Here is a 16,812-nt window from a genome sequence, read left to right on the forward strand (position 1 = left end):
GTATCCACAGAAACGAGGAGTCCGGTGGCACCTTAAAGACTAACAGATTTATTTGGGCATGAGCTTTTGTGGGTAAACTGCGGCACTGTGTCAGTCTAGATCAATCTACCTATTCATTTATCTAGCCACCTATCTCGTCTCCTACCACAGCCATACCCCAATGGGGTGCTATGTTTTGGAGATGATCTCACTTCCTTTTAACATGTTGCTGATTAGTTTGACTAAATGTACCCTCTTCATATCTCGACTACCATTGTAACCAGTATAAAGATCTGACTAGTTAAATGGGGAATCTAGACTTGCTGCTTAAACCAATATTCTGGTTATATTAGGAAATCAAGCAGAACAAGAATCTGTTTCTTGTTATAATCAGTATAACCAATATACCAGCTTCTCAGAGAAATCAGCTTCCTCGGCTTTTAATGCAACCAGTTCCCCATGATAAGAAGCATATCATTTCCCTAGTAAACCAAAAATATATCTCCCAGTATAGCCAGTGTATCTTTTCCCCCCACTATAAGAAACCAAACCACCTCATTTGGTTCCCACTATAACTGATGCCAGCTTCCCTTTATCCATATAGAGTATATAGCTAGGTGAGTGTCACAGTGTTGCTATTTGGGTATTGCCCATTTAAACATCTAGAAGCCTGCTGTGGAGCTCTGATTTTTCCCAAGGAGACTTTACTTTTATTGTTTTTTCCTTCATCTAAAACCGAAGTTATTCATATTGAAGGTACATGGTTGCTTTTTCTATGCACAGAAAAACAGCAGTTGGGGTAACTAGTAATGCCAATTTCCAGTGTAACCAGTGCAGCCAGTGTGCCAGAGCAAGATCCCCATTTAGCACCCCTTAATCGTCCACTACTTCAGTGCTTAGCAAAATAAGGGTCTCTCTCAGTGGAGCTGATTGCTATGGTTACAAGCCCTGTGCTGCTCATTGGTCTCCAGGTGCTGTAAACAAGGAAGCATTTATACTATTTGTGGAAATTCTGCCTCTTTCTAATGTGGCACATCTCTGAGCCTTTAAACTACACTTTTTGCATTGGTCCTCCCATTGCAAACTCACATGGTTTTGGTGGGAGAATACAGAGTTCAATTTTCATTGTGATGTTTGGACAAAGGTTTTGCAGTAATCGCCGTCCCCATCTCCACAATGTTTTAAAGAGTGAATCTGGCCAGATTGTGCACCACCAGCCTCTGTATGGCTGCTTAAAAGGGTGGAACGAGGAGCAACCTCCTTTCCCTCCACAGGACAGCCACAATTTCCGTCCATGAGCTCACCTTAACACGGTGACTGTTCAGGTCTAGCATTGTTAGCAGGACCAGTGCCCCCAAAATGAACAAGAGTAGGAGGACCATAATAGTGGTCTGTATTTTGAGGAGATCTAAAATCAGAGAAGATTAGGGTTGGAAGAGACCTCAGGAGGTCATCTAGTCCAACCCCCGCTCAAAGCAGGACCAATCCCCAACTAAATCATCCCAGTCAGGCCTTTGTCAAGCCAGGCCTTAAAAACCTCTAAGGATGGAGATTCCACCACCTCCCTAGGTAACCCATTCCAGTGCTTCACCAACCTCCTAGTGAAATAATTTTTCCTACTATCCAACCTAGATCTCCCGCACTGTGACTTAAGACCATTCCTCCTTGTTCTGTCATCTGCCACCACTGAGAACAGCCGAGCTCCATCCTCTTTCGAACCCCCCTTCAGGTAGTTGAAGGCTGCTATCAAATCCCCCCTCATTCTTCATTTCTGCAGACTAAATAAGCCCAGTTCTTTCAGTCTCTCCTCAGAAGGCATGTGCCTCAGCCCCCTAATCATTTTCATTGTCCTTCGTTGGACTCTCTCCAATTTGTCACGTGTCTTCCGTAGTGGGGGCCCCAAAACTGGACCCAGTACTCCAGAGGTGGCCTCACCAGTGCCGAATAGAGGGGAATAATCACTTCCCTCAATCTGCTGGCAATGCTCCTTTTAATACAGCCCAATATGTTGTTGGCCTTCTTGGCAACAAGGGAACACTGTTGACTCATATCCAGCTTCTTGTCCACTGTAATCCCCAGGTCCTTTTCTGCCCAACTGCCACTTAGCCAGGCAGTCTCCAGCCTGTAGCAGTGCATGGGATTCTTCCATCCCAAGTGCCGGACTATGTACTTGTCCTTGTTGAACCTCATCAGATTTCTTTTTGCCCAATCCTCCAATTTGTCTAGGTCACTCTGGACCCTATTCCTACCCTCCAGCATATCTACCTCTCCCTGCAGTTTAGAGTCACCTGCGAACATGCTGAGGGTGCAATCCATCCCATCATCCAGATCATCAATGAAGACGTTGAACAAAACTGGCCCCTGGATTGACCCCTGGGGCACTCTGCTTGATACCGGCTGCCAACTAGACATCAAGCTGTTGATCACTACCCATTGAGCCCAACGATCTAGCCAGCTTTCTATCCACCTTATAGTCCGTTCATCCGCTCCATACTTTTTTAACTTGCTGGCAAAAATACTGTGGGAGACCGTATCAAAAGCGTTGCTAAAGTCAAGATATATCACATCCATATCTTTCTCCATATCCACAGAGCCAGTTATCTCACCATAGAAGGCTATCAGGTTGGCAGCATCAAGTGCCTGGAATTGTACTAGCTGGATCCAGTTGTGACACAGGCAGCATAATATCAAATAAAGGGGTTTATTTGATCCTCCTGGCTTGTGTCTGTGTTGTAGCTACCTCTGTGTCCATCATAAATATGAAGGGAAGGGTAAACACCTTTAAAATCCCTCCTGGCCAGAGGAAAAACCCTTTCACTTGTAAAGGGTTAAGACGCTAGGATAACCTCGCTGCCACCTGATCAAAATGACCAATGAGGAGACAAGAGACTTTCAAAGCTGGAGGGGGGGAGAAACAAAGGTTCTCTCTGTCTGTGTGATGCTTTTGCTGGAAACAGAAAAGGAATGGAGTCTTAGAACTTAGTAATCTAGCTAGATATGCGTTAGATTCTGTTTTGTTTAAATGGCTGATAAAATAAGCTGTGCTGAATGGAATGTATATTCCTGTTTTTGTGTCTTTTTGTAACTTAAGGTTTTGCCTAGAGGGATTCTTTGTGTTTTGAATCTGATTACCCTGTAAGGTATTTACCATCCTGATTTTACAGAGGTGATTCTTTTACTTTTTCTTCAATTAAAAGTCTTCTTTTAAGAACCTGATTGCTTTTTCATTGTTCTTAAGATCCAAGGGTTTGGGTCTGTGTTCAATTAAGCAAATTGGTGAGGATTTTTATCAAGCCTTCCCCAGGAAAGGGGGTGTAGGGTTTGGGAGGATTTTGGGGGGAAAGACGTTTCCAAGTGGGCTCTTTCCCTGTTATATATTTGTTAGATGCTTGGTGGTGGCAGCAATAAAGTCCAAGGACAAAAGGTAAAATAGTTTGTACCTTGGGGAAGTTTTAAGCTAAGCTGGTAAAAATAAGCTTAGGGGGTTTTTCATGCAGGTCCCCACATCTGTATCCTAGCGTTCAGAGTGGGGAAGGAACCTTGACAGTGTCCGATACAAAAGCATGGACACATTGCAGCTATGACCGCCCCCAGCTCAGCACCGGCCAGTAGGGCTAGATGACCATAAAGTGGAATTCATGCACTCTTAAGAAGTGTGTCGATGAACGTGTTCCCCACAGATGCCTAGAAGACAGCTGGTTGAATTTTTTTTCTCTTTTTTGTTTTCTGCAAAAAATGCCATAAAATGCCCATTTCTCTCTCTCTCTCTTTGGGGAGTGGGGGGAAGGAGCAGTTAAAATGATCAAAAAGCTGAATGCCCCAAATTTTCTGTATGTCAAAAAAATGTTTTCCCAGTCATCCCCAAAAAAAATCTGTGAAAATTTTTGCCCCAAACAAAAATACTTTGTTTCTTTTGAAAACTTTTATGGGAAATAAAATGTATTTGACTAGGGGCCATTGCCTCGCGGGGCTCTCCCCTCTGGGGCAGTACAGCTTCACACTACTTGGATTTACCAGGTACGTCTAAGCTGCAATCAAACACCCGCAGCTGGCCCATGGCAGCTGGCTTGGGCTTGGGCTATGGGGCTGTAAAATTGTGGTGTAGACATTCGGGCTCAGGCCCTGTGCTAAATGAAGCAAAGTTACTGCAATGCTGAGAGGCACAAAAAGAGCAGAAGTAACTGCAACAGGAGGAGTAAATTAGCTGTTTGGATGATTAACTCCTTGGTCACAAAAGGACACTTTTACATATTTTTGTCGGTCCTGGGGTGGCTGGCCCTTTAAGCAGAGTCAGGCCCCAGTGCTGTGTGATGGGCTGCTTTAGGGGGAAAACAAGCCCACCTGTAAGCAATTAGCTCCTAGGCAGTCAATTGACTAATGAGCACCTGGTTCTGAAAAGACTACAGAGCTCAGATGGAAAGAGGTGCTCTTAGAGACAGGCTGCTCCTAAGCACCCTGAGACCCCAGTCAAGGATGCCGTTGTCTGCTGAGCAATCCTAACCCAGGGAGAAAAGGACTATGGTAAAAAAAAGGGGCCAGCTGAGGTGCTGCTTGGAGGCCAGAATTAATGGGCATGACCCAACAGAGAGGGCTGGGTGTCCTGTGCCAAGATGGGAAAAGCTGAGTGGGAAATCCCCTCAGCCCCAAAGGAGGGCTGGGAAGTCCCCTGCACCTGAGGGAGAATCTACTGGCTGTGGATGCCAGGACTGAAAACCGTTGGGCCTGACAAGCAGGGCTGGGAACTCCTGAACCTAGAGGGAGGGTTTTTGGGGGGAAGTGGATTAAATCAGCTAGACTTCAGGAGAAGGGCAGTATTGTGTAGAGACTCTGGATGACTGATTTATTTGTGAATCCCGGAAGAAGGAGGAGCTTCGCGGAATGTGCGTGTACAGCCTTGTCACGCCATGAGGGGGCGCACTGGGGTCTCCCTGACGCAGCACATAATGAAATTTAACAGGTTCTCCACTATGGTCTTTCTGGGGTTAAAACATGCTCTTATATAGTGCTTGGGCAGCTCCAAGATCTGCAGTACAAACATCCCACAAGAGCCCTCTATAACTCCAGAGAGAGAGAGAGAAGGGGTGGCAGTGGGGGAGAAGAACCCCCCTTATTTGTTGTTCATTAGCTGGCCACTGGGGCTGGTGCAGCTCTCTCACATGAGGTTTCTCACTGCCATTTTCCTATCCCATATCTCCTCATATCAGTCTCTTTCTCCTCCCTTCTATTATCCCTGCCCTCTTTATGTATTGCTGAGGTACCTGTCCTAGTGACTCATGGTCTCTGTGGTGACCGATAGCAGCGTTACCAAATCTTGTGACTTTTTATCCTGAGTCTTACAATATTTGGTGGTTGGTTGGTTGGTGGTGGTTTGTTTTTGGTTTTTTTTTTTAAAGCTTCAGCTTCTACAGTCATCTGAATATGTGAAAACTCAACTCCTCAGACTTGCTGAGGAAAGCTTGGGAATATGACCTGAATTCACCCTAAAGGTTCAAACACCACAAGGCAAATAAAGAGTCCCCAATATATTTTTTTTTAATGAACTCTCCTGTTTCTAAGCAAATCTCTTAATATTTGTGGGCCTTACTTGTGATCTTGGAATGCTTGAGTATGTATTGCAATATGCATTAGATACCTCTGGAGTTATGGTCACATTGTATGTGTCTGTTGTCCTTTCCAGTTGATGGTGTTTGTTTTTTATGTGGACATTACTAAAGACATCTGTTCAATGTGTAGCAGTGGTAATAATAATAATAATAATAATATTAATAAAAAAGGATGTATTAGAAAGGGGATAGTGTCATTTAGAATATTTTCCATATTACATTGCAGAATTGAGTGACACATCTGTCCCTGCAATACCATCTGTAGGCTTGGCCTATAGCTTTCATCACTGCCTGGGCACATCCTTTCAAAAAGGGCATATCCATTTCTTAAATGATGAAGCCGATTTATGTATGTTTTACAGCAGGCTCTAGAGGCCCCAGCCATGATCAGGGCACTGTTGTGTTTGTCTCTGTAAGAGACAGTCCCTCTTCCAAACAGCTGTCAATCTAAATGGACAAGCCAGACGAAGGAGGTACTTCTCTGCGCTCTTCAGAGAGGGTAAGTGACTTGCCCAAGGTCACACAGGAAGTCTGTGGTGGAGTTAGGAACTGAACCCAGGTCTCTGGAATCTCAGTCCTGTGTCTTAATAACAAACCATCCTTCCTCCCATTTCAAAATCCCTAGTGCTGGCGTGGAGGGTGGGAGATCCTAGTTCTCTTCACTGGTTGCAAGCTAGGAGCTAGAAGGCAGCCTGCCATTTCATATAGTCAGCCTGCTGTTGCCCTGATCTAGCATGACAAATCGGTGTTCCCAGAGTGGCAGCAAAGTAATCAGACTGTGACAAATGCTTTACTTAGAGCAATTTGTTTTCATTTTACTGAAAATTTCCGCAGTCTTAACAAAAGGATTTTTTTTTTTCTTTTAATGATATTTGAGCGCTGTTGGAAACGAAGGGCTAAGACTAGCCCGGAGATGATAGAACAACGCTGGGACTCAGGGGAGAGCTGTGTTCTGGAGCCTCATGGGATCTCTTGGTCCACTTGAGCCAATGATCTGGAGGGGCTGGGGCAGGTTATACTGCCCCCCCCCATTACAAAGGGTGCAGTAGATTTACTTTTGTCTGCCTTCCTCCTGGAAACTGCGCTACTTGCCCCTAGAAGAGATCCACCTAGGCATGGATGAAGTGATGGGGAAGGGGAGGATACATAAAAGCCTTTATTTTCCTGTGCTGTCAGTCTGGTGCCTTTCACAATTTCTCCACAATTAAGCAGCCAAATTAAAATAAAGAAGCTGTTTCAAGTGATCATGAATGAAAGTGCAATGTTCCCAAAGTGAATCGGGAATGTCCCGGTTCTAGCCAAGACTCTGCCATTGCCTGCCTCTGTGACCTTGGGTAACTTCACTTTATCTTCTTGTCCCTACCCATAGCCCAACTATTGAATTGTATGAAAGACAGCAAGAGCCAGTTAGGCCTTCTCCAGGCTAGAATTTAAAGGGGGAGGGGAGGTAGATCCCGTTATCTAGTTTAATCAAATTAACACCTCCTAAAACTCCAGTCAAAACGAAGGAACTGTACGTTAGCCTGTTGCTAAACTGAGTTAGGCCTAGGAGGATCTCGAGGCATATTTAATAATACTAAAGCATAATTGCTTTGCCTTGACTAGACTTTTAGGTGGTAACATGATCTAACGTCTTTAAATCCTAACGTAGAGGGGGCCTTAGGGCATGCCTGTGGTACAGTGGCACAACTGCAGATGTGGTGCCATAATGCATCCGATGAAGTGAGCTGTAGCTCACAAAAGTTTATGCTCAAATATATTTGTTAGTCTCTAAGGTGCCACAAGTACTCCTTTTCTTTTTGCGAATACAGACTAACACAGCTGCTACTCTGAATAGTGTCAGTGTTCCCCACATCAATGGGAGGGTTTTGTCCATCGATGTAGTTAATTCCCCCTCCCTGAGCAGCGGTAGGTAGGTCGACAGAAGAATTTTGTCTGTCGACCTAGCTGCATCTCCACTGGGGGTTACGTCCAACTTGACTGCAGCACTCAGGATGTGTAATTTTTAAGCATAGACCAGGGTTGAGAGGATCAAAAGCTGCCACTGGGAGTTGAAACACAGGAATATAGGATTTTCCATGCTATGGCAGGATGCTGTACCCATGAAGCCTCCTATTCTAATTCTGGCAGTAATGGAGACTGAGGCTCAAGAAGAAGCGGGAAAATCTCCCCACGCCTTCCCAATTGTGCCCTACTAGTGGATAATTCCTTCTGATCCCTGTAGTGATCATTTTATGCCCCGAAGCATGAAAATTCATCTCCCCTGTGGTTGCACAAAATGGTCTGTATATAGCCCCAGGTTAGGTCAGCCCCCGCACCAGCAAGTCTACCCATCAACACGGGAGGCTTATGGTGGTGCTAGGGCAGTCACAACCCTACTCTGTGGGGACGGGGGCGGGGGGGGGGGGGGTAAAGCCAGCCCGTGCTGCTCGGGGAAGTAGTTGGAACAGTGAAAGGAAGGACATGGCCACAGCCCCCGTTCAATATCTCTCTCATGTGGCCTCATTACTCGTATGCCAGCAGCCATGATCGAAAACCGTATAGAGCACCATCCATAAACTAAACATGCCATCCCCTAGAAGAACCCTCAGGGCCAGGAGATGATGCAAGCACCACCTGCCCTCCCTCACAGGCAACTGCCCCTAGGGTACAGTCTGCAACCCCTTCAGTGGCAGGGCTGAATCTAGCCCAGTAACTACAAATGTTCTATTCGTCATTAAATAAGCCCGATCCAGGAGAAAATGAGGCGTGAAGAAGTATAAAAAACACCATTCCCTGTCCCCCCCCACCAGGCAGATGGGAGACCAGCTGCCTTAAACCCATTACCAGCTTCAGAATGGACTTCATTCTCTCCTCTTTCCCCCTTCCCCACCCTCCCCACCCACCCTTGGGTATATCTTTCATTTTCAGTAGCCAGTAATAAGTCACTTCCATGGATTGTAGAAAAGAGGCTGTAGAAACACTTTTAAAAATAAAAGCCATTTATACTGAGCTCAATCTAGAGTGCTGTGTGGCTGCTTTGCACCATGCCTCCGAAGGCATCGGGCCACAGAGCCTGTGTAAGTGGCCGCGGAGTGATTGCATCGTTCAGGGAGAATCTTGCGGTGGCAGAGGGACTCCGACCCCACTGCCAACATAGGGGTGTGGCCGGTAGAAGTGGGCGAATCTGTGCCTTTAAACACAGGCTAACTAGATGACCACCTAGGAGACATCAGCTAAAGCTATTCTAGGGAGACACACATAAGGGGGCCCTAGAATAGGACTGGGACCACTGTGGTCCTTTGCTGACAGGCCAGTGCCAAACCGAGCTCTTTCAGCGATGGGTTTTCTGCTCCCTTCCCCCTCCAAAAGAGCATCTGTTTCTTATTTCTGAGTCTCAGGTGTGCTCAGATACTGGATTTGTAGACTCCCATCGCATCAAAGCGACACTGTAGCCAGAGCTCAGGATTCTGGGGTGTATTGGGGGAGCTAACGGCACCTTCTGAGGAAGCAGTTATGCCAAGCATGGCCCTGGTAGGTTGGTGGAAGGGAGATGCAAGTGACGGGGGTAGTGCTGGGTACCCTCAGCATCTTTCTGCCGTCTTGCAGGTTGCAGGGGGAACCTTTCTCCCCTCCCCCCAAAAAAGTATTTTGGAAAATGCCGTTGAGACTAAACCAAAACTTTTGACCAAAAAAAAAATTGATTTTGATGAAAATGCTAAGGCAAAAAATGGGGGTGGAAGAAAATCAAAACTGCCGAAGCATCCCATTTGGATGGTTTTGGAATGAAAAATTTAAATTCTTTTGTTTTTTCAAAATGACATTTCATAATTTACATTTTTAAAATTTTTAAAATAAAAGGGTTGAAATGAAATGTTTTGATTAATGACATTTTTCAGAATTTCATTGGATAAAAGAATTAATTTTTTATTTTGGAGGTGGTCCCCCCCCCCGTCTCCCCCTCTTGGTTTGGGATGAACTTTCTTTTCTTAATCTCAATTTTTTTCATGGGACAAAAGAAAATCTTTTTCCAGCTACCTCTGCTGCCATTTCCCCCTTCCCCATCTCTTTGTCTGCTGTCACACCTATAGACATTCATTGGAATTGTTACACTCATAAGGTTTAAGATATTCATTGTTGGGCTCAATATAGTAGCAAATGGATGGCATCCTCTAGTCTGTGATGTGCAGAAAGTTAGATTAGGTGACCTAATGCAGTTGTTCCCAAGCCTTTAACTAAGGCCTATGGCATCATGTTTTGTTGTTTTTTTTTTTTCAGGGGGACCCCCTATTGTGTCGTTTACTATTGTAATTTGTTTAAAAAAAAGTCAAACCTGGAAGACACACCCCCCCCCCCACATTGTCCTTTCTGCACTGCAAATATCCTTCAGCCCCCTGTGCTTGACTTCCTGTCCCCCCCCCCAATCCCTTGCTCTCCCAGCCCCACCGCTTCTTATGGATAGAGAACTCTACTAGGGTTGTTGCTACACCCCTGTTGTTGGTCACCACTTTACTTGAAAGGGAAGTAAAAGACAGGCTTCAAAAACATGAAAGAAAACACCAAACTACTCCCTAGGCAGTCTCTGTCCTGGGAGAGGATTAGCATCTCAAAGATCCTTTTATATCTGGGGGGGCCTAACTGAAAACAACAGAGATGCCCCTCCGAGCAAGGATGGCCACCCCTGTGTCAACGAGCAGAAAACTTCCCTTCTCTTCGGCCTTCAAGTCTTCTGCTTGGCTACCCCCAGCCCCATTGCTTTCTCTGTCTCTCCCAGCCCTGCCCCATCCTGCAGTCCCGGCTGGCTGGGAGGCCCCTATGGAGCGACTGTGGTTGGAAAGCAAGTCTGTCCGCCCTCCCTCCGCAGCAATGGCACCTGTGTCCCAAGGCCAGGCCCGGCTCCATGCTTTGGGCATTGAGACCTGGTGCACACGGTCACAGTGCCACTCAGTTATGGCCCAGCTGATCCTCCCCTCAGGTTTGGCCCAGCCTGAGAGAGGAGCAGCTGGGTGCTGGATGGTGCTGAGCTCCCAGGTGTCAGGTTGCAGGGCCACTTGGTTGGGGGCTCCAGAGCAAACTGCCTCTTTTGTCTGCCCTGGGGGGCCCTCATTGGGGGCGAGCGCTTCTGGGGCACGTGTAGGGCACGGAGTGATGTGGGGGCAGTGACAGGCGGCCCACCTATGTAGACCCTTCCTGCGACCCACTGGTGGGCTGGGACTCACCGTTTGGGAAACACTGTTCTAATGTTCTTTTCTGAGCTTCGCATCTGTGGATAACTGTTTGTAGCATCTGAATTGTAGTTGGTAGGCAACTTGCAATCGCTTCATTGGCAAAGCACGGGTGTGCCTATATTGCGGCATTAAATAGTATTTACTGTTCTGTAATAAACCAGCTGTACGGTGCAACAGACCAGGTTTGGGGTGGAGAAGAGCAGTTTAAATCTCTGTAATTTGTTGTAATAAAAGTGTGGTTCTGAGACTTGCCCAGAAATGGTTACATAGCGAGTCTGTGGGTGCGTTTCTTGGCTCGGCAAATGTCCATTGTATTAGCCGCTATCCTCTTTGCAAATATACTTGGAAATGTAGTAGCAACATATAAATCATTTGAAATGTTGCACAGCAGAGTGTCTTATTGGCTTTGTGTGGTACAAGTTTTATGGTGTTTGCTAATATGACAAATTGACTTAACGGAGACCACTATTACAATAAGGCTTTCATAATGTATTAGCAAACATCATAATGCAGTAGAAAATTATTTGTGCTAATTTGACCTCCAGAAATACACTCCAGTAACATGTTTGACTCCTGATTACAGTGAATAATTTATCAGCAGAGTAAATCTGATGATTTTACACAACCTGGATTTGTTGTGGTTCTGATGTGCTGGGAGGAGTGGGCTGTTGAGTGGGCAAGGAAACTCTGTAACCCCTGTGCATCTCAGTAGCTTTACAGAGTCTTTCCTGACAGCATCACAAGGAGGTGTGAAGAGTGAGGCCAATATTCCTGCAAAGCAGAAAATTCTTACAGCCACCCATCCACGTGCATACGTGTTGTGCTCTCATGGAGACTTGACTTCAGATGTTGTACTCTTTGTATACGGAAGTTTAACACTCGCAGTGAAGGAAATCCTCTATTTGGACACGCTGTGGTAAATTTGGAATTTTACAAAGGATTAAAAAAAATGAGTAAAATGAATGTTAAGCAAATTGGGAAGTCCCTCAACAATGTCCTCTAAATATTCTGCAGAGTTGTCTTCCTCCCTGTTCAAGTATCAGCACTATTTGTTTTAAAAGATGTAAGGTGTTGAATTCAGGCAAGCTGCTCTGTTTAGGCACCTGCAAGAAAGTTCTTGGCATGACAGCATGATCTGTGTTTTCAGGTCCAGTCCTGCCCTGGCTTTTCAGATCCCAGTTGTAAAATGGTGTATGTAGACTAGAAGGATACTTCATTACGAGAACTTGCTCCTTTCTAACTCTTCATTCCAGCTCCACACATAAGACTGCCTAACATGAAGACAAACTCCCACAGCTTGGTGTGGTTCAGGAGAACACAGTGTAAGCTGCTACACCCAGGGGTGTCTGCCTGTAGGCCCTCCATAAGGGGAGCTGGAGAGGGTCATTCTGTATGCACACAGCAGGTAAAAAGATAACTTAAAGCAGCAGCTGAGGATTACCTCTGCCACTGGGAAATCCTCAGATTGCTCATAGCCAATTCTACACCTCATTTTATGGAGCACACCTGGCACAGGACCATATGGATGGTGCTCTGCCAGATTCTTGGCTAATGCAGCCATTGGCGGCAAGGGGGCATAAGTTAGAGTAGCCCTGCAGCTGCTCTAAATTATACCAGGGGAGTGTTTTGACCCCCAGCTGGCTCAGGATTGGGGGGAAAGTAGCATGGCTGAGAACTGAACCTCAGGATTCTGATTCTTCACTACCTTGCACTTCTTGTGCAGTCACTAACACCTGTGCAAAGGGAGAGTGAACTTTCACCATTCTAATCGGAGAGCTTCTCTTGACTCCCACCCCCCTTTGTTCCCCTGTAAATAACTAAACAAGGTGCAAGGTCATGGAACTCGGGCCCCAGCAGTTGGGCTTCAAAGGCATGTAGGCCTGACCTGACAATACGTCCTGGTTGTACATCCCAGCCTGGCAGAAATAGTTGGTGTGGGGAAACTGTAGATAGTACTCCTGCCAGCCAGAAGACAGGTGTATATCAGCATATATTGGTGAAAATGGCCAAGGTTTCATCTATAAAAATCTGAGTTTGGGCAATTTAGACTGGTTGTGTCTGGATTGCTGTTCAATCTTACTCCTGGGGGAATTCTATGCCAAAAAATTAAAAATTCAACACACAATATTTTAAAATTCTTCATATCTTATTTGTCAAAATAACACAATATAATCACATCAGTTTCAATTATTTTCATAATATTATTTCAAAATACCTGTCAGCATGTATGTCTGTAACAATATAGACAACAAAATGATTCAGGAAATGTCTTTTGACAAATAGATTCCATGCTAGGCCTATTAATACAGAACTTTGAGTAAAATTCATTTAAATTACAATACAGATATGTGTTTCCTGCACCCCTCAGAAGCAGTGCAAAGGCTTGGGGGAGTCAGGGGTAATGGAGAAGCTGAGGGAGAGAGAAGCAACCTGGGAGGGAACCTGGAGGCTTGTTGGGTGTGGGTGAGAGAAGTATGGAACAATTCTTTTTTGGGGGGGGATTTTTAGGGAGTTGGGGAGCCTCCCCCATGCAGACCCTGGATGTCCCCTAGCTTCTCCCATTGTCAGGCACATCTGCCCCATCCCCATGTAGCCTTGCACCCCCAATCCCTATTCAGACCCTGCCCCAGACTGTTCCCACCACTAGCCCTTCTGAACCCCAGTCTGTGACACCCCCCCAGGAGTCCCATGTGCCCTGCTCTATGCATCCCCCCCATATCCCATGCCTCCTCACCTGGCCCCGCAGGCAGGGCGCGGCGAGAAATGCAGCCTCTTCTTCTCCCTATCCAGGAGCGGCTGACCTATGTTCTGGCACCACAGCAGCCCCTTGTGGGTGAAAGGCACATTCTGCTGGAGATGTGTTGCAATTACATTTTCTGCAGAGGAAAATAATAATAATTCTGCAGGAGACATGAATTCTGCGTGTGCGGTGTGGTGCGGAATTCTCCAAGGAGTACAACCTGTAAACAGAATAATGCACATATAAACCCTTTTTTGCATTGTTTTTGCTTCTTCCTTTGCATTATCCTGTGTACCAAAGGCTTGCCACACATAGTACCATGTTACATATAGAAATGCAACTATTCCAAACACTATCACAATGCTACTTGTAGCAGCTGAGAGAATTTGTCAAATCCACTGCAAAGGTATGACAAAGGGAATGCCTAAATGAGTAGGAAAATAGTCCTGATTCTGCTCCCCTTTTGAGGAGCATTACCAAAACTTCACTGGCAGCAGGATGAAGCTCAATGTGGATAATTTATGAGGCTGCTTTGCAATTATTTAGAAAAACTAAAAGAGCCAAGCCAGTCACGCATGGACAGCCTCATACTTTAGGGCTGGCCTCAGGTGAAGTAGAAATAATAAACCACTGCTTCTTCCTCTTTCTGATTTGTAGTTGAAGTGCCACTGTTACACCCAAAGGATATCCGCTCCAATTTTGTCTAAGGAAGAGATACAGGCTGTAGAGAGAGAGAAAAAAGATCTCCAGTACCAGATGCTCACTTTGGTAAGTGCTTTTTGTGTTGGTTGCTATGGGAGTGCCATATAAAAGAGAGAGAACTCTGAGTGTATGTGTATATGTAACTAGAAAAGTAATATAAAGAGCACCATTTACTAGTGCATAATAATATGTAACATTGGCTGTAAGTCAGTAGTTCAATAAGGTGGTTGTTATGCACTGTAAATGGCTTCCTGAATCAAGTTCCTAGCAGTGGCAACAGCTTAAGGGCTATAATTAGCCAAAAGCAAGCACACACAAATATTCCCTCTGCATTGTTAAACTGGTCCAAAACTTGGTTCCAAAGCCTTAATTGGCATAAAATTGGACAGCTTCTAGGAAAGCAGTGGGTAGTCTGAATGGAGAGCTGCTTTGGATACACAAATAGTGGCTTGATTTTTTTTCCATGCAATGTCACATTTATTATTTGGAAAAGCAAAGTAGCTTCCCAGTAACCGTGGCATTTCCTGCTTGCTCCCAAAAAAGAAAGTCTTCATTTTATGGACAAGAGTCAGTCTGGCACTACATGTGTGGGAGAGAAGGAATGAATGGCTAAGGACTTGTACCCCAGCTGTGCTGCACATAGGCCTAGCATTGCTCTCCTCCTTGGGCTAGAGTCACAAAAGGACAGAGGTGCCTAATTGCCACTTTAGGTGCCAAAATCTCAGAATCAAGCCCCACCGGGATTCACGAAACCCCTGCTCAGCTTCTGTCGAACCCTTTAGGCATCTGAATTTGCTCAGCGCACAGATCTTTGCGGGAAAAGCTTCCCTAGGTACCTATGTTTCTGCCTCTGAGCATGCTCACGACAGCCTTACTCTAGGCATCCGGACCCCAAAGCCCCAGAGCGATTCACAAAGTGGGGGAAGATCAGTGTTCCTCTAACTCGCCTGCAGGGCCCGATCAGGGAAGCCTGCTCAGAGCTCACCTATAGGATCAGGCCCCATAGGTGAACTTACACAAAACAACTGCAAGAAGAAGATTCTCATTATATATCCACAGTGGAATAGCTTCAACGGACAAGATGGAGGAGCCCTGCATTAGAATAGCCCAGTGGTTAGGGCACTCACCTAAGATGGCAGACCCCTGTTCAGATCCCTTCTCCCCATCAGGCGGAGGCAGAGGCAGGTCTTGAACTGAGGTCTCCCAATGGGTTGTTCTGAGGGAGGTCCTCCTCCTTGCTAAAACAGCCTAGGTGCCTAACACCAAGAGAGGGTTTGCAGCTGAGAATCTCAAGCATAGCGGGGCTGTTCCCTGCAGCCTGGATTTAGGCCCCAAACTCCCTATGAGGGGCAGGGCTTAGCACACACCCGTTGGTGCAGCGTTTCCCATTGGCTGGATTAGGTGAGGTGCTGCCTTGTGTTCTGGCTATTGTTAATCCCATTGTAAAGCGTCTGTGCAAGGAGACAAGGTGCTGAATTCAGGCTTGATGAATCCCAGTGGTTTCCGCCCCCCCACCCTGGTGCCTAAAACATTAGGAGTGGTGCCACTGAGCATCACCATGCTTAAGTCCCTTTGTGAATCTTGCTCTTTGAGTTTCCTGGGGCAAGTCCTGGCTCCAGTGAAGCCAATGGGAGTATTACCACCGACATCAATAGGTCTAAGATTTGTCACCAAGCCCTGGGAAAATTAGCATTGTTGTCACCATTATTCTGCCCAAATAGGCTCTTCCCTGGCAGATCTGGCCTGGTACATTGGGAGCGCGCATTGTAACCTGTCAAATGATGTATCAGTGTCTGCCCTTCCCAGTTGCCTGCTTCAAGAGTAACTCTCTCAGAAGCTCCTGTTGGATGTTGCACTTTTGCTTAGATCCCTGCCAAGAGCTGTGGCTTCAAACCACATTTTACCCCTAACACTTTACCTGGCTGGGTCACGTCATGTGGGAAGGTATAAAAATACTGATTTGGATCAGCCTCAGTTCTAGACTCTTATCTGCACTAGAAAAATTTGTAAGCACCAGTGCTAGTATAGAGAGTTTGTAGCACTGTGTTTTGAAAACCTGGCCATAATTGCTGTAGTTTTTCTACTGTAGATGCACCTTTCTTGTGGGGGGCCGTACTGGTGAAGAAAAGGCAGGGAATTTTCCTTCTCCATCTCTAGAAGAGTGGTGAATAAAGGGTGGTTTTGCACCCTCTGAGAGGAACTGTGCAGTCAGAGTTCATGGTACGTGTGCTTTGGAGAGAGAAATCAAAATGCTGGATTGGGATTAATAAACTCAGACACTTTCTTCGCATCACTAAATACCAATCTTCACAGCCCTTCAGGGTACCCAGTGATCTGTGGGAAAAAATGATGTTTGGCACTTGGGGCGGGGGAGGGAAATTGCCTGGCGTTTTGGCAGAATTATTAAAGGCCCTGTAGTTTAATGGTGGTTCATGCTAGTGCCGTGCTAAGACGACCCCTGTATTCAAAGCAAATACAAAGGGCCAGATCATCTGCTGGTGACAATCAGTGGCACTAAGTTGACTTACACCAGCTGAGGGCCCGGCCCAAAGTCTTCAAGGCCGAATGAAGTAGCATGCAA

General features: G+C 45.9%; 1 protein-coding gene across 1 annotated transcript in view; it reads left to right on the top strand.

Moving 5' to 3' along the window:
* Positions 1-16,812, top strand: part of LOC122462441 — a 43,220-nt gene that overhangs the window by 11,905 nt on the left and 14,503 nt on the right. Inside the window, exon 4 of the mRNA XM_043525581.1 lies at positions 14,187-14,297. Within this exon, the coding sequence (XP_043381516.1) occupies positions 14,187-14,297 (111 nt within the window). The remainder of the gene's footprint in view (positions 1-14,186; positions 14,298-16,812) is intronic.

Source organism: Chelonia mydas, chromosome 11 (genome assembly GCF_015237465.2).
Source record: "Chelonia mydas isolate rCheMyd1 chromosome 11, rCheMyd1.pri.v2, whole genome shotgun sequence".
NCBI classification, from domain to species: domain Eukaryota; kingdom Metazoa; phylum Chordata; order Testudines; family Cheloniidae; genus Chelonia; species Chelonia mydas.